This window comes from Crocuta crocuta, unplaced genomic scaffold, assembly GCF_008692635.1.
Source record: "Crocuta crocuta isolate KB4526 unplaced genomic scaffold, BGI_CrCroc_1.0 scaffold334, whole genome shotgun sequence".
NCBI classification, from domain to species: Eukaryota; Metazoa; Chordata; class Mammalia; order Carnivora; family Hyaenidae; genus Crocuta; species Crocuta crocuta.
This window is the reverse complement of record NW_027533260.1, coordinates 4,470,288-4,492,366: the sequence shown is the minus strand read 5'-3', so window position 1 is coordinate 4,492,366 and position 22,079 is coordinate 4,470,288. Positions and strand designations below refer to the sequence as shown.

The window sequence follows — 22,079 nt, the reverse complement described above, 5'->3', positions numbered from 1 at the left end:
GAAGGGTCCCCGTCCCTGGCTCCCTCATGCCCCACCCCACCCCCAGAGCCTCCTCTCCCCGTTTGCCCTTTCTGTGGCCCTGACCCCTCCCCGTCCCCCTCCCCAGTGCTGAGCAAGGGCCAGGCAGTAACAGGGCAGTATCGCTTCCTGGCCCGGAGCGGTGGCTACCTGTGGACCCAGACTCAGGCCACAGTGGTGTCGGGGGGCCGGGGTCCCCAGTCTGANGGGGGGGGGGTGTGTGCTGTGTGTGTGGGTGTGGTCTGCATGTGTGTGGACAGGTGTGTGTGCTTGTCATGCACACGTCTGTAAGCGGGAGTGCGCACATGTACGTATGCAGAACGTGTGACCGAGTGCACACAGGTATGTGCGGGTGTACACACGTGTGCTTGGGTGTGCCTGCTGTTCGTTTAAATTGAAAAAGACTCCATTCAAATTAAAGTAAATCTAGCAGAATCACGGGGACTTTTTTGCTTTTTAAAATTGAAGTATAGGGGCGTCTGGGTGGCTCAATCGATCAAGCGTCCGACTTCGGCTCAGGTTATGATCCCACCCTTCATGAGTTCGAGCCCCGTGTCGGGCTCTCTGCGGACAGCTCAGAGCCTGAACCTGCTTCAGATTCTGTGTCTCCCTCTTTGCCCCTCCCCCGCTCACATTCTTTCTCTCTTAAAAATAAACAAACATTAAAAAAACATTTTAAAAATTGAATATAATAAATTCACTCTTTTTGGTATCCAGTTCTAGGAGTTTTGACAAAGGCACGGGATTGTGTAACCACTTCCACGATCAAGCTTTAGAAAATTGCCCCAAAACATTCTGTCATAGTGAATCCCCACCCCACCCCGTCCCCCACCCCTGTCCCTGGCAACCACCAGACTGTTCTCTTGACTCTAGAATTTTGCCTTTTGCAGAACGTCATGCTCATGGAATCCTGTAGTAGGTAGCCCTGTGGGTCAGGCTTTTTTCAATTAGCATCATAGATTTAAAATGTATCTATATTTTATGTGTCAGTAGCTCATTTTTGTGAAAAAAGCTTTTAACGTTTATTTATTTTGAGAGAGAGAGAGAGTGCGAGCCGGGGAGGGCAGAGAGAGAGGGTGATACAAAATCCGAAACAGGCTCCAGGCTGTGAGCTGTCAGCACAGAGCCTGACACGGGGCTCGAACCCATGAACCGTGAGATCATGACCTGAGCCGAAGTCGGACGCTCCAGATACTCAATCGACTGAGCCACCCAGGCGCCCCGGTAGCTCCTTTTCCACGCTGAGTGGTGCTCTATGGTGTGACTATGAACAGACTAGAGTTTGTTTATCCACTCACCAGTTGGGGGACATTTGGGCCGTTTCCTATTTTGGGTGATTACGAAAAAAGCTACTGTAAATATTCTCATACAAGATTTTGCAAGATCATGTTTTCATTTCCCTTGGGTAAACACCTAGGCGTGGAATGGGCGGGTCGTATGGTCAGTGTATATTTAACTTCATCTCCTGGGAAGGCTGTGCCATTTTACATTCCTACCAGCAATGTGAAGGTTCGTCTGCATGGCCGCCAGCATTTTGTTCTGTCCGGTTTTGTCTTGTTTTGTTTTATGCTAGTGCGTGTGCAGCGGTAAATCACAGGCTTTCCTCCACGGCATTAAGCGTTCAGAGGTTTTCCGCCATGACCACATTGTGATGAGGGCAGCAAATTAGCACATAAGACAGGGAGAATTACAGCTTTTCTCCGAAGATGACCTTCCAGGTCATGGTATCAATTTCTAAAGTGCCAGGAGTCTTCCTATGTCTTTTTGATCAAGGACAGATTCTAGTAGAAAACAGAAGTATCCATACAAGTCTTTACACCGGACAAGAATACAAGACTGATTATCTTTGGAATGCCCTCACTTTATTTTTTTATTTTTTATTTTTTTAATGTTTTATTTATTTCTGAGAGCGAGAGACAGCATGAGCAGGGGAGGGGCAGAGAGAGAGGGAGACACAGAATCTGAAGCAGGCTCCAGGCTCTGAGCTGTCAGCACAGAGCCTGACGCAGGGCTCCGACCCATGAACCGTGAGATCATGACCTGAGCCGAAGTCAGCCGCCTAACCGACTGAGCCACCCAGGCGCCCCGAATGGAATGCCCTCACTTTAACTAGCACCTTTTCAAATCAGAACCTTTGAGGTCAGGCCATTTGTTACTGCAAAGGAGAGGGGGACCTGCCCCCCTCTCTGCTGGAAACTCCTATTCATTGTGAAGATTTGCCTTTCTATGGCCAGGCCCTGTGATTTTAATCTTCTGCACTCTAAGCTAAGCTCAGTTTTATTGGCAGAAATGGGTGAGGAATGAAAAGGAGTTTACTCAGCGACATAAGGAGCATGTGGTACTAATCAGCCTTGTTCTGGGTGTGTATTGTGTGGTGTGCACTTATGTGGCTATCTGTGTGTGTGCAGGCACTTCTGTTTTGCTGTATAAAAACCTCTCCCCTTCCAGACCTGAGCCTCCCTCCACTGCAGTAAGCAATTGCTTTACAGAATTTACAAAAATACAACTCATCAGGCACCTGGGTGGCTCAGTCGGTTAAGTGTCCAAATCTTGATTTCAACTCATGTCATGGTCTCATGGTTTGTAAGTTTGAGCCCTGCACCAGGTTCAGCGCTGGCAGTGCAGAGCCTGCTTGGGATTCCCTCTCTCCCCGCCTCCTGCCCCTCCTGTTTGCTCTCTCTCTCTCTCAAAATAAACATTTAAAAAATTTATTTAAAAAATACAATTCATTTACATGGGGCCCTGATGAATCTTCAGCACCTAGAACAGCGCCTGGCACGTGGTAGGTGTTCAATTAACGATTAGCACAAATTCTTACATAGCGCTCACCATGTACCAGGCACAGTTCTCTGCATTTTATGTGTATTAGCCCATTTAATCCTCCTAACAACCTGAGGAGGAGGTATTATTATTCTTGCCTCTTTCCAGAGGAGGCAAATGAGGCACAGAGAGGTTCAGCCACATGCTCAAGGTCACACAGCTTGGAAGTGGCACCGCTGGATTTGAACCCAGGCCACAGGCTGTAGAGCCACTGTTCTTAGCCACTAGGCAACACTAGTTGTCTAGGAAATGTTTATGGAATGAGCAGGTGTGCCAGATATGCACGTGTGAGCACGAGAGTGGATTATGCACACCTGTCTGTGTATACACTTGGGTGTATAGGAGTGTTCCTCTTTGTGTTTGTGTGTACTGGGTGTGTATACGTGTGGCTGTGTGTGCTTTTTCAAAGGGGGTTGGGGTGGCTTTGGTCCAGCCTAAATTGGGATGTTTCCAGCCCAGGAGGGGGTTCAGTGAGGATGGGGAAGGGTCATAGTGTCTCAAACAGCTCCTGGGAGAGCCACCCACCTGCTCCCCTGGGTATTTTTATGCAAACAAGGGCCTGGTTCTCAGCCCCCAGACCAATTCTCCAGAAGCCAGTTTGCTCAGCGAACATTTGGGTTTTCTCAGCAGCTAGAGCCTGGGGGGAAGGGAGGCGCGGGGACATAAGAATATATTTATAAACCCATTCCCTTGACTATGAAAAATGTCTATGAATAGAAGCTTCATAAATAAAATCTTATTCATTAAAACGTACCCCTCTGAATTCTTCATATTTGGTAAGGTAAGAACGTCCAGTATATATACTTCATCGATCCGTTTATAAGAATATGCTTATAAGTAAATATAAAGAGAATATTTTGTTCTTATGCCTTTTCATGCTCCCCTTCTCTGTCCCTCCTTCCCCCCGCCCCCATCCCTGTCTCCCCTCCCCTCCCCAGGCTGTGCTAAATGCCAGCCCGTTTTTTCTGTCTCCTTCCACAGAGAGAGCTTGGGAAGACACACATAACTTTATTTTAAATGCTATTATAATAAAAAGCATTCCGCAAAAATCAGATCTTTAAGAGAAACAAGTAAATGTGGCAAAATATTTTCTGTACAGTGCTGCCCCGTCCCTGCATGGGATTGCCCCCCGCCCCCATGACGGGACTCCATCTGAGCGGGCTGCCTGGGCTGAGGCCGATGACCCTCCCTGACTTCCTTTTTTCGCCTTGTACCCCAGCCGGGTGGAAGAGACCGGAGTGGTGCTGTCCCTGGAGCAAACCGAGCGACACTCCCGCAGACCCGCTCAGCGGGGCACCCGCTCCCAGAAGGACGCCCCTGATGCTGGCGACAGCCTTGGTATGGGGCGGGGCTGGGACCAGGAGGGGTGGTGGCCCCAGGAGGCTGGAGGGAGAGCCTTAATAGTGAGGCTCCCCGGGGCTCTGTGTGACCTGCCTCCTGCCTCCCTCCCCTTCTCACTCACACTCTGAGCGGTACCAGCTTCCTTAGCGCTCATGGAATATGCTAGATTCTCGTGGCTTAGGGCCTCTGCACTGGCAGTTCCCTCCTCTGCCCAGAAAGCTCTTCTCTCTTCTGTCCTTCCTCGTCTGCGCCCCTGGGATGACTCCTTCGGTCTTCTGGCTCCTCTGCTCTGAACCCTGCTGTGGCTCCCCATGGCCCCCACCCATCAGCTGGCTCCCTGTTCCCACCTCACTCCTCCGCATTCAGTAATCTTGGCCCTCCCCAGNTGACTCCTTCGGTCTTCTGGCTCCTCTGCTCTGAACCCTGCTGTGGCTCCCCATGGCCCCCATCCATCAGCTGGCTCCCTGTTCCCACCTCACTCCTCCGCGTTCAGTAATCTTGGCCCTCCCCAATCCAGCTCCCTTCTACCTCTTCCTTCTCCCCCCACCCGACTCCTCAGTCCTGGACAAGCTTCTTTTCAAGGCTATCACCTTCTCCAAGCCATTGCTGGCAGCTCCTGGGGGTGGCATGGGGTTACTGATATCCTTTCCTTTTCTGGCTCAGAACTGACCTCCAGGGACCTTAGAACCTCCTTGAGGGCCCTGGGCCAGTCTTTTCTCCTAACGTGCAAAAGCCCCCCCCAGAGCTGAGTGACTGATCACGGTTCTGGGCCACTGGAGAACTGGGTCAGTCACGTGCCTTGGTCCGGCAGTACTGATTCTTAAATATTAAAACGTTTCCCCCTCGCTGGGCAGTTGCTACTCTCCCAAGCCCTCCGCGTGCCCCCTCCCCCACGCTGGCCTCTCCAGGACCCTCAGGGGTCTCACCGCAATCTGGCAGCTGAAGAGACAGACCTTGGCAAGCCTTCTCCAGAACTCAGTTCCCCAGCACTGTGGACAGCGTCACCCTGATTGGTGGTCGAAAATGTCAACAGGGCTCCCTGGGGTTTGGGGATGGGGGGCCCTCCCCCTCAGGTCTGGATGACCATTCTGTGTCCTGCCCACCGATGTGTGCCGTAGATGCTTCTGGTCCCCGGATCCTGGCCTTCCTGCACCCCCCTGCCCTGAGCGAGGCCACCCTGGCCGCTGACCCCCGCCGCTACTGTAGCCCTGACCTCCGTCGCCTCCTGGCTCCTATCCTGGATGGGACTTCAGTAGCTGCCACGCCCAATGCACCCCCAGCCACACAGTGCCCCCAAAGCCCTCTTCCGGTAAGTGGTTCCTCTCACATGAACCCTTGGGATCCTTGCTATTCTCTGGGCCTCTGTTTCTCCATCTGTGCAGTGGGAAGGTTGGGGTGAGATGGGGTTTGGGGGCTCTTTAAGACCTAGATCCCAGATTCTTCAACTGTTACCTGACCAAAACCTGGGATATTTGGGACTGGCAAGGGTGACCCCTTCCTCGCTTGTGACTAAGCGTCCAGGCTCTCTGAATTTTGACCTCAAAGAGTCAAGAACGTCTAATGTCTTGAATTACCCAAACCTGGATTCAAATCCTGGCGCTGCCACTTACCAGCTGTGTTACCCTGGACAAGCAGGCCCTCAGTTTTTGCATCCATAAAATTAGGATCGTAACAAGCAGCCATCTCATTGGTTATTGGGAGGGTCCCCCGCTGTCTGATATTTGACCTTCACTTCTACCTCTGAGCTCAAATGTCCAGACTACCTTACCGTTAACATTTTCTAGGCTCAAGATTTTCTTCAGTATCTACTCTCTTCCCACAGGCCGATCTGCCAGATGAACCACTCATGGACATGGAGAATACACACAAGCTCTTGGCCTCTGGCAAAGACCTTGAGACTGTGGACACAGATCTAGATATAGCTCAGGTAAGGGTTGGCATGGAAGGAGCAGTCTTGACCTCTTTGCTCTGGGGACTGACATACATGAGCCTTAGAGAAAGGTGGTAGAATTTTTGAGTGGATGAGTGCATGGATGGATAGAAAGGCCATTGTATCCATTAGGTGGAGGATGGTGGGTAGATGGATGGGTGGTGGGTAAACAGCTATTTGGATGGATGGATGGATAGTTGGATGGACCACTGTATTCATTAAGTGGTTGATGGTGGATAGATGGATGGGTGATGGTTAGACAGATACTTGGATGGATGGATGGATGGATGGATGTTTGGCTGGGTAGTTAGGCCATTGGTTCCTTAGATAGATGACAGATGGATGGATAAAGTTTAGATGACTGACTGAGTGGCTAGATAAATGACAGTGACATGATACATTAGTTACCTACTGCTGCGTAACAAACTACCCCAGAACTGAGCCCCTTAAATAACTAACATTTATTATGTCACACCATTTCTGAGACTCATGAATCTGGGAGCAGCTTAGCTGGATGGTTTTTGTGGAGTCTCTCATGAGGCTGAAGTCAAGCTCTCCATGAGGGGAATCGTGGGGCTAGAGGACCCACTTCCAAACACACACACATAGTCGTTGGCAGGCATCAGCCCCTCACTGGCTCTAGCTGGAGGCCTCAATTCCTTACCGCATAGGCTGCCTGAGTGTCCCCACAACATGGCAGCTGGATTCCCCCAAGGCAAGGAATCCAAGAGATAACAAGAGTGAGCCCAAGCCAGAAGATTATAACCTAATCATGGAAGCAACCTCCCATCACTTCACCGAATTATATTGATCATATAGACCAACCCTAGAATGAGGCAGAAGGCATCTGTAGTGAGGGCGAACACCAAAAGGCAAGGATCGTTGGGGATCCCACCAATGCATGTCTCTCCCTCTTGTAAAATACACCTACCCCCTCCGAAGTGCCCCCAAAGTCTTCCCATGACAGCATCAGTCCGAAGTCCAGAATCTCATCACCTACATCAGGTCTGGGTGTGGCGAAGCTCTCCCTCTGTTGGCCTGTGAACTAAAGAGACAGGTGATGTGCCAGCCACACACCCCGCACACAGTGGTGGGACAGGCACAGAGTAATGCCGTGCAACTCCTAGGCAAAAAGAGGGAGAGGAGGGGCACCTGGGTGGCTCAGTCAGTTAAATGTTGGACTTTGGCTCAGGTCATGATCTTGCGGTTTGCGGGTTCGAGCCCCTGCTTCAGATTCTCCCTCCCCTCCTCCACTTGTGCTCGCTCTCTCTCTATCTCTCTCAAAAATAAACATTTTTTAAAATTTAAAAAAAAAAAGGAAGAGGAGAGAGCACAGGTGTCACTGGTCCACAGCAGTTTTGAAATCCGGTTGGGCAACTATGGGAAGTTCCTTGACCAGAACCCATTCCTACTACAGTAAGACCTTGGTTTGCAAGTACAGCTCATTCCAGAAACATGCTTGTCATCCAGAGTACTCGCATATCAAAGCGAATCTCAAGAACCCTTGGCTCAGTTGCGATCACGTGACGTTCACCGTCACGTACGACTCGTACTGCAAGATGTCGCTCGTTTATCAAGTTAAAATTTATTAGAAACGCTTATAGGTCTTGTAAAACACTCACAGGACAAGTTACTCGCTACCCAAGGTTTTACTGTACTTCCTTAGCGGCTTTCTCCATTATTCTAGAATCCTCTTCCGTTTTTCATAAAAGGTAATTGTTAGGGAACTTTGGTAGCCCAAAGGTCTCTTTCCATTTAGTGTTATCTCTGTCCCTTCCAGTCCAAGGTGGCAGTGTTTCTGTTTGTATAATAATCTTTAGTGCCCTGCATTAGACAAAAGTCACACCCGCAGATCTCTTTGCAATAAGCCCTTCAGTACCTTGGGGTTTTGCTGAGATGCTGAGTGACAGTGTGTGGAAGTTTAATAGGAGCCCTGTTGTCTGAGAAGATCAGTTAGCACATCCTTAAGCTCCAGTGTATCTGCCCGAAGAACATTCTAGGCAGTGCCTTTGATCTTCCTGATCAAAGAATTTTATGGTCACGCCCTGGCTTCAGCTTCAGAGCATCCCTTCCTGAGAATGCCCTCCTTGGCTCAGAAACCATTTCTCAATTCTAGTGTCCTTCACCACCTGGGGAGTTCCCTGGGTCAGCCAAGTGCAAGGTGAAGGTCGCAGTCCTCCAGTCTGCCAAGTCTTCCAAGACTTGTGACATGGGGGCCGCAGGGCCACCCTCGCTTCACACCAGCTGCCCACAAATTCAGAGATTCTCACTGACTCCCTCAGTGTCAATAATTTGCTAAAGCTGGCTGTAGAACTGAGGTCAGCACTGGACTTAGGTTGATTTCTAGGAATTTTTTTTTAAGCTTATTTATTTGAGAGAGAGTGAGCGCGTGCACAAGCGCATGAGCTGGGGGCGGGGGGAGAGAATCCCAAGCAGGCTGTTTGCTACCAGCTTGGACCCCAACGTGGGGCTCCATCTCCGCAACTGTGAGATCAAAATCAGGAGTCGGACGCTTAACCAACTGAGCCGCCCAGGCGCCCCAGGGTGATCGTTTTATTATAGCAAAAGAATATTATAGGCAAAGGAAGAGCTGCAGAGGGTGGAATCCGAGACGAGGAGGTTCCCAAATGCAAAGCTGTCGCGACCCCAGGGATGCATTACCCCCTCCCCCCCGACGCACAGGGGCCACCGCCACTCCAGGAAGCCCATCCCAGCTGCGGTTCTGGAATCTTCACTGTGTGGACACGACTGAATTATTGCCCACGTAGTTGCCCTTGATCTCCATCTCGACCTCCCCAGCACACGCGCTTCCCCTGGAGGTCAGGCTGATCTCACGGGGCCCCAACCCTCTCACCGCACAGCTGGCCATTCGGGCACAGCCAGCCCGCAGCCTGAGTCACCTTGTCAGCGAAAGCCGTTAGGTGTGGCTCCAGGGGCCCGTCACCGGGTCACGCAGGAGATCCCAAGGAGCCCGGGCAGAGGCCACGCCCCCTCTGGGGTAAAGTTCCTTTTTCGCTTCGCGGGAAGGTTAAGAATCTTCCAGGCCTTTGGGGCGCCTGGGTGGCTTAGTCGGTTAAGCGTCCGACTTTCTCTTAGGTCATGATCTCGCGGTTCGTGGGTTCGGTTCGAGCCCCACGTCGGGCTCTGTGCTGACTGCCAGCTCGGAGCCTGGAGCCTGTTTCAGAGTCTGTGGCTCCCTCTCTCTCTGACCCTCCCCTGCTCACGCTGTCTCTCTCTCTCTCCTAGAAATAAATAAAACATTTAAAAAAAAAAAGAATCTTCCAGACCTTCAAGTCCCAGCTCCTTCACGTCTAACATTTCCCTTTTAGCTCTTCTCTCCTCTTGTCTTTGCTCAAGAGGCAAGAGATCAGGCAGCCAGTCCCCACTCTGGCTGGGGATCCTGTCGCCAGATCGCCTGGCGCACTACTTACGTGTTCTCTGTACCGGAAAACTGCAGGCAACACTGGTACTAACCGTTAGCTGCCCCAAAACAAAAGCCTCCTTTCCTCGGGCTTCTGGTAACACTTCCCTCACCTCCCTGTATGCCTTCACGGGCTGGCTTCTCGTGTTCACGTTTCCACTAGCAGTGTGTTCAAGGCGTCTAGGCTCCCACAGGCCTTTTTTTTTTTTTTTAATTTTTTTTTAATGTTTTATTTATTTCTAGGAGGGAGAGAGAGAGAGAGAGAGAGTGAGCAGGGGAGGGTCAGAGAGAGAGGGAGTCACAGACTCTGAAACAGGCTCCAGGCTCTGAGCTGGCAGTCAGCACAGAGCCTGACGCGGGGCTCGAACCCACGAACCGCGAGATCATGACCCGAGCGAAAGTCGGACGCTTAACCGACTAAGCCACCCAGGCGCCCCTCCCACAGGCCTTTCATGCCCCTTCCAGGCCCCGCCCACTGCCCTGTGCCCCAGCCACCCTGCCTTTGAGGTTTTTGTCATTTTATCATGGCAGCAAAATCCCATCATCTGTTTCTGGGAAACAAATTGCCCTAAAGCTTAAAATAACAAGTGTGTATTACCTGCCATGACTTCCGGGGGCCAGGGGGCCTGGGAGCCACATATCGGGGTGACTTTGCTTGGGAGTCTCTCCTGGGAGAGGTGTCATGAGACGTCTTGCAGTCAACAGGTCATCCGGGCTTGCAGTCAGTCACTTGAAGGCTTGGAAGGGACTAGAAGATGCGCTTCCGAGATCACTCAGTTGTCTGCAGGCAGGGGGTCTCAGTTTCTCACCATGGGGGCCTCTCCACGGGGCTCCCCCCTGGAGCAAGTGACCAGAGAGTGTGCAGCAAAAACAGAAGCCACAGTTTTTCTTTATGATCTAACATTGGGGGGTCACACTCCATCATCCCCTCAATATCCTCTGGTCCCAGATCCACCGTCGTCACTGCAGTAGGGGATTACCTAGGGCGTGGATACCAAGGGTAGGGATGCTTGAGGGCCATTTTGGTGACTGGCTACCACAGAGTCCTTACACCCATTTTACAGATGAGGAAACTGAAGCTCAGACTTTTCTGAGAGAGAGAGCGAGCCTGAGCAGCAAGAGGGGCAGAGGGAGAAGGCGACAGAGGATGTGCAGCAGGCTCTGTGCTCATGAGCCCGTGAGATCATGACCTGAGCTGAAGTCGGACGCTTCACCCACCGAGCCCCCCAGGCGCCCCTCGGCTCTCGGCCTCGGCCACACAGCTCAGATGTGGTGGAGCTGGGGCTGTAGCCCAGGCCCGCCCGAGGCCAAGGCTCTTGCGCTTAACCTCCTCCTGCCTCCCGCAGGACGCCGACGCTCTGGATTTGGAGATGCTGGCCCCCTACATCTCCATGGATGACGACTTCCAGCTCAACTCCAGCGAGCAGCTGCCCCGGGCCTTCCACAGACCTCGGGGCGCCGTCCCCCGGCCCCGCGCACGGAGCTTCCATGGCCTGTCGCCCCCACCCCCTGAGCCCTCCCTGCTGCCCCGCTGGGGGAGTGACCCCCGGCTGAGCTGCTCCAGCCCCTCCAGAGGGGACCCTTTGGCATCGTCCCCTGCGGCTGGGGCTCGGAAGAGGTGAGCCACAGTGCAGGGAAGGCATGAAGGGAGGGAGCCCCCATCTTGTCCCTGCCTCTCCTGTGTCAGCCTCGTCCTTCGTCATTCCTCCTGCTGACCTCTGTTCGTGCCGGGCCTCCGCGTCCCCAGCCCGCGCCATGCATGTCCCCACCTCTGTCTCTGCCTAGGCGGGGCCCTCCGCTCTTCTTGTTTATCCAACTCCCACCAGCCGCCAGGGCCCTCTCCTTTGGAACATATTTATATCTGGCCTCGTGACAATTTTTGTCACAGTTAAGGGGACGTTGCAACAGTGTCCAAGCAACTGTCTGGAACTAAGTTTCCTAACACCTTTGAGGATCTGTTGAAAGCTACGGACTCTTTCCCAAGAACATTCGCACACATACAGATGCACAGTTGTGCATATAATTTCAGAGGGTCCGTGTCCCCCTTCCAGAGACGTTCAATTACTAATACTCAAGGTTTTGCACTCCACGTTGTAGACATGTGCCCATTTAGTATCCAGAATGGTCCCTTTACGATCCTTCTGAGGTTTTATGGCTACATCTCAGTGTTTCCCAAGGCTCTCAGCTTGGTGCTGGATGTATAGTGAGTGCCTAATAAAGACATACTGAATGAGGGAGGAAGGGAATGAATGAATAGAGTAGGTGAATGGATGGATGGATGGATGGATGGATGGATGGATGGATGGATGGATATTTGGATGGGTGGGTGGATGGATGGATAGACAGATAGACAGCTGGATGGATGGGTGGGTAGGTGGGTGGGTGGGTGGATGGATAGATGGATGGGTGGATGAATGGGTATTTGAATGGGTGGAGGGATGGATGGATGGATGGATGGATGGATGGATGGGTGGGTGGGTGGATGGATGGATGGATGGATGGATGGATGGATGGATGGATAGCTGGACAGATGGGTAGGTGGGTGCATGAGTGGCTGGCTGGCTGGCTGGATAGATGGATGAATGGATGTTTGGATGGGTGGATGGATCAATGGATGGATAATAGATGGGTAGGTGGATGGATGGGTGGGTACATGGGTGGATGGGTGGATGGAAGGATGGGTGGGTAGATGGATAAATGGATGGATGGGTAGGTTGATGGGTGGGTACATGGATGATCAGATGGGTGGACAGATAGATGGTGAGTGTAGGAGTAAAGGAATGAACAAGCACTTGGGGGAATGAATGAATGCTCATCACCTCTTCCCGGCGGTGCCCACACTTGCTCAGGTTTGTTGTGTTCCGATTCTTACCTGTTTTTCTCCAGGACCCTGGCTCAGAGCTCAGAGGCCGAGGCCGAGGGGGTGGAGCTGCTGGGAGTGAAACCCCCCAAACGGTCCTCACGCCCAGAACCCGAAAACTTCCTGCTGCCTCCCCTCAGCCTGGTATGTTGGGGGATTCATGGGACTCTCTGGCCCTCGGAACCCAGCAGGCTTAAACCTACTGTTTTATGTATGGGTGGGAAAACCAGAGAGGGGCAAGGGCTGGCTGAAGGTCAGATGGAAAGTCAGTCGTCCACGTGAGGCCATGCAAATTTATGTAAGTTGGTGGTAAGTTCTAAGAAGAAAAATTAAGCAGAGTAAAGGGGAGAAATGACAAAACTTGCTGGGTGCAGGACCCTCCTCCACTCCCCCGGGCCTCCCTCGCAGACCTAGAACAGCTCTCGGCCTTGGATTATTAGCATAGCATTAAGAGTCCAGACCCTAGAGTCAGACAGACTTGAGTTCAAGTCCCAGGTCGGCCACCTAATGACCGTGAGGCCTTGGGCAGGTAGGGTGACCACTCTGAACCTCAGTTTCCTCCTCTGGGAAGGGGGATGGTGACATCCCGCAGGGCTGCCGTGAGAAGCAAATGAAATTAAGACCTTAGCTGATCCTTAGTGCCTGTCAACAAACATGATATAAACAACCAGACGAAAGCAGCACCCCCTGCCTCCCGTCTCCCCCCCTTCCCCCCTTCTTTCCTCGTCTCCCTGCTTCCATCTCACCCCTGCCATCCTTTCTGCACGATGGCAACCGGGACGCCCTTTCCACAACCCTGCCCAGCCTGCACCGCTTCCACAGAGCCTCCCTCCAGGACCCTCCATGGCTCTCTGATGCCAACAAAAGTGCCGCTTGCACGAGCAGGTGAACACCAGAGGTGTGGTGGCTGGTCTCAACAGCTGATATTTATCGAGTGCCTACCACGGGGCAGACGCTGCACTAAATGCCTTCTGCATGATTACATAACTTACCCCCTATGACCCCTCTTGAGATGTTGTTGTCATTATTATTATTATTATTATTATTATTATTATTAGTGGTATCCACACTTACCCACGAGAGGTCAAGCAACCGCGTCACTCAGAGTCTGGGCAGGAAGCAGCACACTCCGATGGGGGTGTTGAGGAGCATTTAAAATCGAGACTACTGGCCGAGGGGTGGGCGAAACATAGGGAAGCAGCGGGAGGGGGCGCAGCGCCCTGGGGCCGGCACGGCGTGTGTAGCCTGAAGGCACAGGGCAGGGCGATGGTCGCCAGATCCCAGAGACAGCAGGTAGGGGTAGACACCTTCCGTGGAGGGCCAGGGCCAGGCCGGGACGAGCCGGCAGGGAAGCAGCTGGATCAAACACCACCCCGCTTCCCCCTCCCGCTGGCAGCATCTCCCGTTAGGTGAACCCACAGGAATACACAGAGCAAGGCCGCACGCTGATGGAGTCCACATGCCCAGGCCGGCCCGCTGGGGCGCGGAGGAAGGGGGGACCGAGGCTCCGGAGGGGCACCCGGAGGAGATCAGGCTAGGACGTTGGCTTAACCCAAAGTCACACGGCCCATAAGCCATTGCGGGGCCCCTAGAGCTCCTAGCCACCCCCCCCATCCTGCCTCCTGGGGCATTGACGACGACGGTGGTGGTGGTGGTGGTGGTGGTGGTGGTGGCGGCGGCGGCTTTGTCTCTGTCCTGCAGAGTTTCCTTCTGACAGGAGGGCCCACCCCGGGGAGCCAGCAGGACCCCAGCACCCACCTCCTGGAGCTGAATGAGCCCCTCCGTGAGTAGCACCCTGGGTATACAGAGGAGCTGGGTCCCTTTCCCTCCTACGACGCACCCCCCATGGTTGAGAGAGGGGTGGGCAGTCCAGAAGGTGGCAGGGGTGAGGGTGGGGAGCTGTCAGTGCCTGGCTCTGACCTTGGTAGAGACAGAGACAGCCCCTCCCTGCTCTCAGCGGCACCGGGGAGGTGGGGGGGGCGGGGAAGAGAGGCTCGAGCAAGCAAGCAAGCGAGGCAGGGGCTTGCCAAAGCTGCTGCCTGGGGTGGAGGCCGAGCCCAGCCTCAAGCTAGAGCTCCCGAAGCCTGTGTCTGCTCACACTCTGCGGCCCGTCCGCCTTGGTCATCCCCCGCTGCGCCGCTCCGGAAAGCAGTTTCTGCTTCTGGAGCCTCAGTACTCACCCCTCCACCAGGTAGGATCTGTTACAGTAGTTGTTAACCTGAAGGAGAGGTTGCCAGGGCCTTGGAGGGGCAGCCCGGGAAGGTTGGCACAAGTCCCGGCTGGCAGCAGACGCTCGAGAAAGGTCTGTGCTGGCGCGACACTGGTCCCACAGCCCCTCCCCACGGCGAGCCTGGCTGCCGTGCCTGTTCGGGCTACTGACCTCACCTTCCAGCATAACTGTCCGGAGCCACAGCTCCTCTCGGAACGTCCAGGCAGGGGTGCCTGGGGGGCGCAGTGGGTGAACCGTCTGATTCTTTTTTTTTTTTTTTCTAGGAGAGAGAGAGACAGCGTGAGCAGGGGAGGGTCAGAGAGAGAGGGAGTCACAGACTCTGAAACAGGCTCCAGGCTCTGAGCTGGCACTCAGCACAGAGCCCGACGCGGGGCTCGAACCCACGAACCGCGAGACCATGACCTAAGCGAAAGTTGGACGCTTAACCGACTAAGCCACCCAGGCGCCCCTGCAAACCGTCTGATTCTTAATCTCGCCCCAGGTCATGATCTCACAGTTTGTGGGTTCAAGCCCTGAATCGGGCTCTGCGCTGACAGCACGAAGCTTGCTGGGGTTCTGTCTCTCCTCCTCTCTGTCCCTCCCCGGCTTGTGCACACACTCGCTCGCTCGCTCTCTCTCAAAATAAATAAATAAACTTAAAACCAAAACAAACAAACATCCAGGCGTTAGCTAGGAGATCTTTCCAAAGCACGAATCTGCCCCCGACCTCCCTCTGCTCCAGACTCATCCATGGCTCCCTACTGCCCTTCTAAGAAAGACCAAGCTCCTCAACCTTGTACTCCAGTCCTGTGGGGTCTGCCCGGTGCCTCATCTCACACCATGCTCGGCTTCACATCTTGTTTCGGCCACGGTGACTGTCTTTTGGTTCCTTCTGTCCTTCTTACACGTAACACTTATTTATGGAGCACACAGTACGTGCCAGGCACTGCCCTAGGGGCTGGAGACATGACTGTACAAGAGAGAAATCCCTGCCGTCGTAGGGCTGCCATGCTGGCGGAGGGAACAGTCCAGAATAAAGAAACACATAGGATTAAGAGCGCGAGAGAGGAACAGAAGCGCTTCCGGAAAAAACAATATATGCGAAGGAAAAGGAAACCTGGGGTGGTGGGATTTTGATTTGATTTGATTTGATTTTTTAAATGTTTCATTTATTTCTGAGAGAGAGAGAGAGACAGCGTGAGCAGGGGAGGGTCAGAGAGAGAGGGAGACACAGAATCTGAAACAGGCTCCAGGCTCTGAGCTGTCAGCACAGATCCTGACGCGGGGCTTGAACCCACGAATCGTGAGATCATGACCTGAGCCGAAGTCGGACGCTCAACCGACTGTGCCACCCAGGCGCCCCGGTGGGATTTTGATTTTAAGTAGTACGGTTAAGGGTGGTCTCATTGAGAAGGTGATGTTTGAGCAAAGACCTCAGGAAGTGAGGGAGTGAACTGTGACCATTTCCAGGGGACGAGCACTCCAGGCAGAGGGAACAGCAAATCCAAAGGTCCCGAGGTAGGAGTGCATCTGTCTTAGTTGGGGAAAACAAGGCCATAGGGCTGAAGCAGAGAGGAGGGGAGAGAGGTGGGGGGCTGATTGCAGTGGGGACTCTGTAGGGCATCAGTAAGGACTTTGAAGTAATCTTGCTAGAGGAGACAGCCTCAGGGCCTTTGCATATGCCGATCTTTCTGCCCAGAACACTTTTCTTTCTATTCTTTGCTTATTTATTGCATCCTTTTGATCTCAGATCAAGTATTACCCCTTCTGTGAAGCCCTCCCTAACTTCCTAAGTTCATGGCTCACAACACGCATCACAGCCCATATTTATGCAAGTGTTCATGTCATTGTTTGATTTTTGGCTGTCCTCTCCATGGGTGTGTGAGCCGTGGGAGGGCAGGGGCCAGGCTTGTCTTGTGGTTGCCATACTCTACCGTCTGTGTGAGGCAGGGCAGTGGCCGGGCACAGAGCAGGGCCTCAGTGCATGTTTGTAAACGAAGAGCTAACATTTGCCTGGCGCCTACTCTGAACCACTCTTTGGGCTGAGCCTTGTGTACATGACCCAACTGATACCTCTCACCGCAGTGTCAGGGCTGGGAGGTTCGTCTATCCGGTTAACTGCTGTGTGCCCGGTGCCTGGCACATACCAGGAGCTCAACAAATATTTTCTGAGTGGGTGAATTCTCCCACAGGAGGTAGACAGAAGGACCCCCGTTTCCTAGGGAACAACAGCTCACTGGCCGCTCACCAAGTTACTAGTTTTGTCCCGAGCACTTCACGTGGATTGACTCCTTTACTTCCCCACAACAGCCCCGGAAAGGAAGTACTGTTAGCTCATTTTACATATGAGGTAGCCGAGGCACAGAGAGGTGACGTCACCGCCTTGGGGTCGCACAGCAAGTAAAGAGCAGAGCCTAGGTTGTAACTCAGGCAGCATCTGGCTCCAGGCTTTTTTTTTTTTTTTTTAATGCTTCTTTATTTTTGAGAGAAAGCATGAGCAGGGGAGGGGCACAGAGAGAGGGGGACAGAGGATCTGAAGCCGGCTCTATGTTGAGAGCAGAGAGCCCAACGCAGGGCTTGAACTCACAAACCGTGAGATCGTGACCTGATTTGAAGCCGGGCATTTAACCGACTGAACCACCCCGGCGCCCGTGGCCCAGCTACTAACTACTGCCTTAAGCATCCTGGGCCCTTGAGGTTCAGAGGACAGAACTGGGCCAAGAGCTTGCTGCTATGTGAACCCGGGCATGCCTGCCTCCCCACCCACGCTTTTCACCATCAGGAGGGGCAGAAACGGGTCTGGGAGGTAATTCCCCGCTGGCTGATCCTCCATCTTCCCCCACAGGCCTGGGTCCCCCGCCGCTCTCTCTCTACCCGGATGAGGACACTGCGGAGCCCAGGAGCCACTTCCACCCAGCGGCAGGCCCGGCCCAGGCCAACTGAGCGGGCTCCGCCGGGCCCTCTTCCCCGCGCCCCTCCACTCCCCAAAGGACCTCAGCCACACTCCACGCCGGCAGCCAAAGCACAGGATGGGAGCCCCAGGAGACGGGCTCCCTCCCTCTCCTTTCAGCGGCCCCCGCCCACCTCGGGCCTACCTCAGCCCTCACCCCTCTGCCCCCCACGTCTGGGGGCTTTCGGGGGTGGTCTCAGCTCAGTGACCTCTGGGAGGGGGTCCCTGGCCCCCTCTTCCTCCTTCTCTCAGGACTTCCCTTGGGGTTCTCTGTACTGGTTACCTCATCCCTTTCTCCCACTCTCCTGGCTTGATTTTGGGTAATTAGGGGTCGGGGAGGTGGGGGTTCAGGTCTGTGTTTCTGGGCTCTGGGGAGTATGCGTAGTAACCACAGTCACATTTCTTTCCATCCATGTCTGTTGTTTTCACGATGGGTTTTTGATCGCTATGAATTGCCCGGGGTCCATAAGAATGCAGGACTCTGATTCCCACCCCCCTTCTTCAGGTGTTTTTTTTGGGGGGGGCCCTCTGGGGCAGACCGCACCCCTAGCAACTTCAGATCAATCCCCTTAGCCTCCCAAGTGGCCACCCTGCTCTGCCTGCCCCTCCATAGGGGCTTCTGCTGCCCCCAGTCTCCCCCGGGCACTGGCTTCGTTCACGGACTTCCCGTTTCCAGGGGCAGCCAGCCTCCAACTTCCTCTGCTTCCAGATCCTACAACTTCCAGATCTCTCCGGTTCTAGGCCACTCAGTTCCTGACCCTCTCTGGTTCTAGACTGCTCAGCCCCCGGCAGTCTTAGACCTCACATGCTCCAAACCCCTCTGACTCCAGACCTCACAACGTCCAGCTCTTTCTTGTCCTGGACCTCACAACCTCCAGCGTCAGGTTTGTCCTTCACGGTCTCCTCCACGGCTGCCTTGTTCTAGGCCTCACAACCTCCAAGTCCCTCTGGCTCCAGAGCCTAGAACCTTACCGGCTCCTCTGGTTCTAGACCTCACACTGACTTCTCCTCGGGTTCTAGACCACTCCTTGTAAATGTCTCCCCCTTGTACCAGAGGTCACGTGCTGTAACTCCTGCTGGTTACCGGTCTTACAACCCATGACTGCCTCTGATTCTGGACGCCACAGCCTAAACTTCATATGGGTTCTAGTCTTCCTGATCTGTAATATGTTTGGATCCAAATCCAGACTTCTTAAATTTCCAAAACATGATGCTTCATGACGCCCAGCTCCTTCCCTTTCAACTTTCTACACTCAAGACTTGCTTTCCCAATCAAAAAGAAGTAAAAGGAGCTTTATGGCTTGAGCTTATAACCACTGTAGTACTTCCAGATTGAATGGCATCCCCCAGTTCATTTGCTCTAGACCTAATGACCTCCACCATTCACGGTTCGAGGCTATAAAACCTTTAGACCTTGCAGTTCCCAGGGCCCTCTGATTCCAGATATGATGATCTCATTTCTCCTGATTCTTGAACTTGGCTTCAGATGTCTTCTGATTCCAGACTGCACCCTCTCAGTTCCCCAGGTTCTAGACCTCACAATCTCCAATTCCCTCTCCAGATCTTGACTCCAAATTATCTTAGATCCAGAACTTAGCCTCCAGACATCTAATTCTAGATCTTGACTTATAAAAATTTCTGGTTCTAGACCCTACAGCCCCCAGCTCCTGATTCTACATCTTGCCTCCAAAACCTCTCTGGTTCTAGAGCTCAGTCCTCAGACTTTTCCTAATTCCATTCTTTGTGGTCTGTAGATCCCTCCGGTTCGAGGCCTCGCAGCCTCCAGTGATCTCTGACTTCAGATCAAAATTCGTTTGGTTCTAGAACTCAGCCTCCAAGTGCCTCTGATTCTAGAATCTGGACACCACCCTGGGGATTCCTCTGGTTCTGAATCTAATGACCTTGGACTTTCTGATTCCAGACCATACCCTCTTGATTCTGGGCTTCCTGCCCTACTCAACTTGCCCTGATTCCTGCTGTCTTAAGTCTTCCCAACCCAGGTTCCTCTGCCAGTGAACTTCATGCTTAAGCCTCTCCATTCTTGACCTCACGTCCCTAGTTTCCCTGCCCTAGAACCACTACTACCCCGCCGCCCGCTCTCCTGAGACGTGCTTCCCTTTACTTCACCCCAGGTACCCGGGGGACCTGGGGGTTCCTTACAATCCAGGAGGCTTCCCCAGCCGCACGGACACGCGCACAGCCCTATCTGCATATCACGGGTGGGGAGAGGCCGGGACTCCTCAGTACTCTGCCACTACCTGTGTATCCCCCTTACTTCTGACCCCGTTTCTACGATGGTGCTACTCTTGGTCTCCCACACCAAAAGGCCTCCCTCTCTCAGCTCGGTTCACCCCCATTTTGGAAGGCACTTCTCTGTTTTGTCAGGGGATGGCCTGTCCAGATTGGTGCTACGGGGGGAGAAGGCTCCAGTCCCTCTTTCCCTCAGGAGGTAACCCCGGCCCTCGATGGAGGGAACTGGACTGGCTTGGGGGAGGGGAAGGGAATGGCCCAGCCACTCTGGCTCTGAAACCCACTAATCTGTATACCGCCATAAAGACTTCGCCTTGGTAGGCACCAGAGCTCTGCACGTGGATTCATCTATGGGGTCGCTTCCGGGTGTGTGGGTATACTGGCCGTGTATATCACTGTGAGTCTGTGTGTGTGACTCTGTGTTCCTAGGCGGGTCCATAACATTGCATGTCTGGTGATGCTGTAACTCTATGTATGTGTCTATGACAATTCTGTGAACCCGCTGGGGGGAGGGGCTGTGATTCCTTCTAGCTGTATGTGTTAGCGTCGGAGTGAAAGGACTCTGCTTTACGGGCTTCTGGTTACACGGGGTTTCTGCGTTCCTGAGTGCGGGAGGTTTTGTGGTGTTGCAATTATGCTTACACGCACGGGACTATTTTGCCACTGTCATTCCATATACTGAGATCGGCCTGCGTCACACGGTGCTCTGTACTTGAGCATGTATGTGTGTGTGTGTGTGACAGAGGGATTCCGTGTCTGCAGATTCATGTCCAGGTGGGCGTGCCTGTTCCGTCCCCTCTCTATAGATCATCTCGTAACTCCTTTCCCACGTAGGAATCTTTTGGTAAAAATTAAATTTTATTTTTAAGTAATCTTTCCGCCCAACCCGGGGCTTGAACTCACAGCCCTGAGATTAAAGAGTCACATGCTCTACTGCCTGAGCCAGGCAGGCACCTCCCCCATCATCTAGAAATCTTTTAAAAGAAAAAACACCTTCAAGCCTTGCATTTGTTGGCCCCTCACCTTAAATGCCTTCTTCTCACTTGGTTATCTCCTACTCGTATTTTAGGTCTTGGTTCAGGCTTCCCCTCTTCCAGGAAGTCTTCCCTGCCTGCCCTGCAGGGAGAGCCCCTCCGGGAGCTTCCCTCCCAGCTCTGGGTACCCAGTCCCACTCTGGGTATTTACAATGGAGCAGATAAGAAAAGTACTCTGTGTTGGGCCCCCAGCCAAACACCTTACTCATAGGAGCCTCTCGAACTTTCCTCTACTTGTACACAACAGGCACGGTTATTGTCCCTGTTTCATGGAGGATGAAACTGAGGTTCAGAGAGGAGGGTCACTTGTCAAGGTCACACAGCAGGGAAGGGCTGAGCTGGACTGGGATCCAGGATCCAATCCCACTACAGCAGCCTTCCCACACACACCCCTAAAAATCTCAAAAATGTAACCCACAAGGTGAGCTTCAGAACATAGAGTTGAGTGGGACCCAAGCGCGCAGGAATTAAGGTGGGACAAGCCAAAGTTCTGGCTCTGCTGCTCTCACTGGATGACCTTGGGCAAGTCTGACGACCTCTACAAGTGTCAATGTCCTCAGCGGTAAATGGAGCTGATACCAGTACCCACCTTCTAGGCTCACTGTTGGCTGTGACAGGAGGTTGTGGGGGTCAGGCTGCCAAGACAAGGAGGCTGGGGAGTGGGCTAGCTTGCGTTTCCAGAAGGGGAGCCGCAGTAAGGCCCGAAAGGTATTTAGAGCCATAGATCCACATGGGTAGCCCCTGAGGGCTTGGAAAGGATGGCTTGCGAGGGTGTACAGTTGGGGGCGGTGGGGGTAGGGGTGGGAGTGGCATCTGGAGACGTTTCCTAGGTCATCAGAAATGTAGGCTCTTTCCTCCGGGCCCTGAGGCACCTAGGAAGGCTGAGGAATTGAGGATGAGGATGAGGAAGGGAGACGGCGTACGTAACCAAACTTCTGGGTCTTGCTCGGGACTAGGGCACCCAGGGCGCCTTCAGTTAACAGCTAGGAACACTGCCCTCAAGGTTGAAACTTTATTCCCTTGGTTTGAGAAACCACGCATTTTTCGGGGGGTGGGGGGTGAGTAACTGCCCCGATCTGCTCAAGGTCACACAAATCGTTGGCAGCGGGGCCAGCCTCCAGGCTCAGGTTCCACGCTGGGCTCGGGGCTGCCTGGCAGCCACACCCACCAACCCGAGGAGACGCAGGGGGAATCCCACCCTAAACCCCCCAGAACTTCTGCGGCCTCGGAACACGGTAACTGCGGG

General features: G+C 53.4%; 1 protein-coding gene across 1 annotated transcript in view; it reads left to right on the top strand.

Annotated features, from left to right (window-relative positions):
• Positions 1-20,123, top strand: part of HIF3A (hypoxia inducible factor 3 subunit alpha) — a 26,595-nt gene extending 6,472 nt beyond the window's left edge. Inside the window, 8 exon segments of the mRNA XM_077747193.1 lie at positions 107-266; positions 4,058-4,176; positions 5,298-5,488; positions 6,002-6,106; positions 10,877-11,148; positions 12,417-12,534; positions 14,092-14,173; positions 17,445-20,123. Of these exon segments, the coding sequence (XP_077603319.1) occupies positions 107-266; positions 4,058-4,176; positions 5,298-5,488; positions 6,002-6,106; positions 10,877-11,148; positions 12,417-12,534; positions 14,092-14,173; positions 17,445-17,542 (1,145 nt within the window). The 3' untranslated portion in view covers positions 17,543-20,123.
• The last annotated feature ends 1,956 nt before the right edge of the window (positions 20,124-22,079 follow it).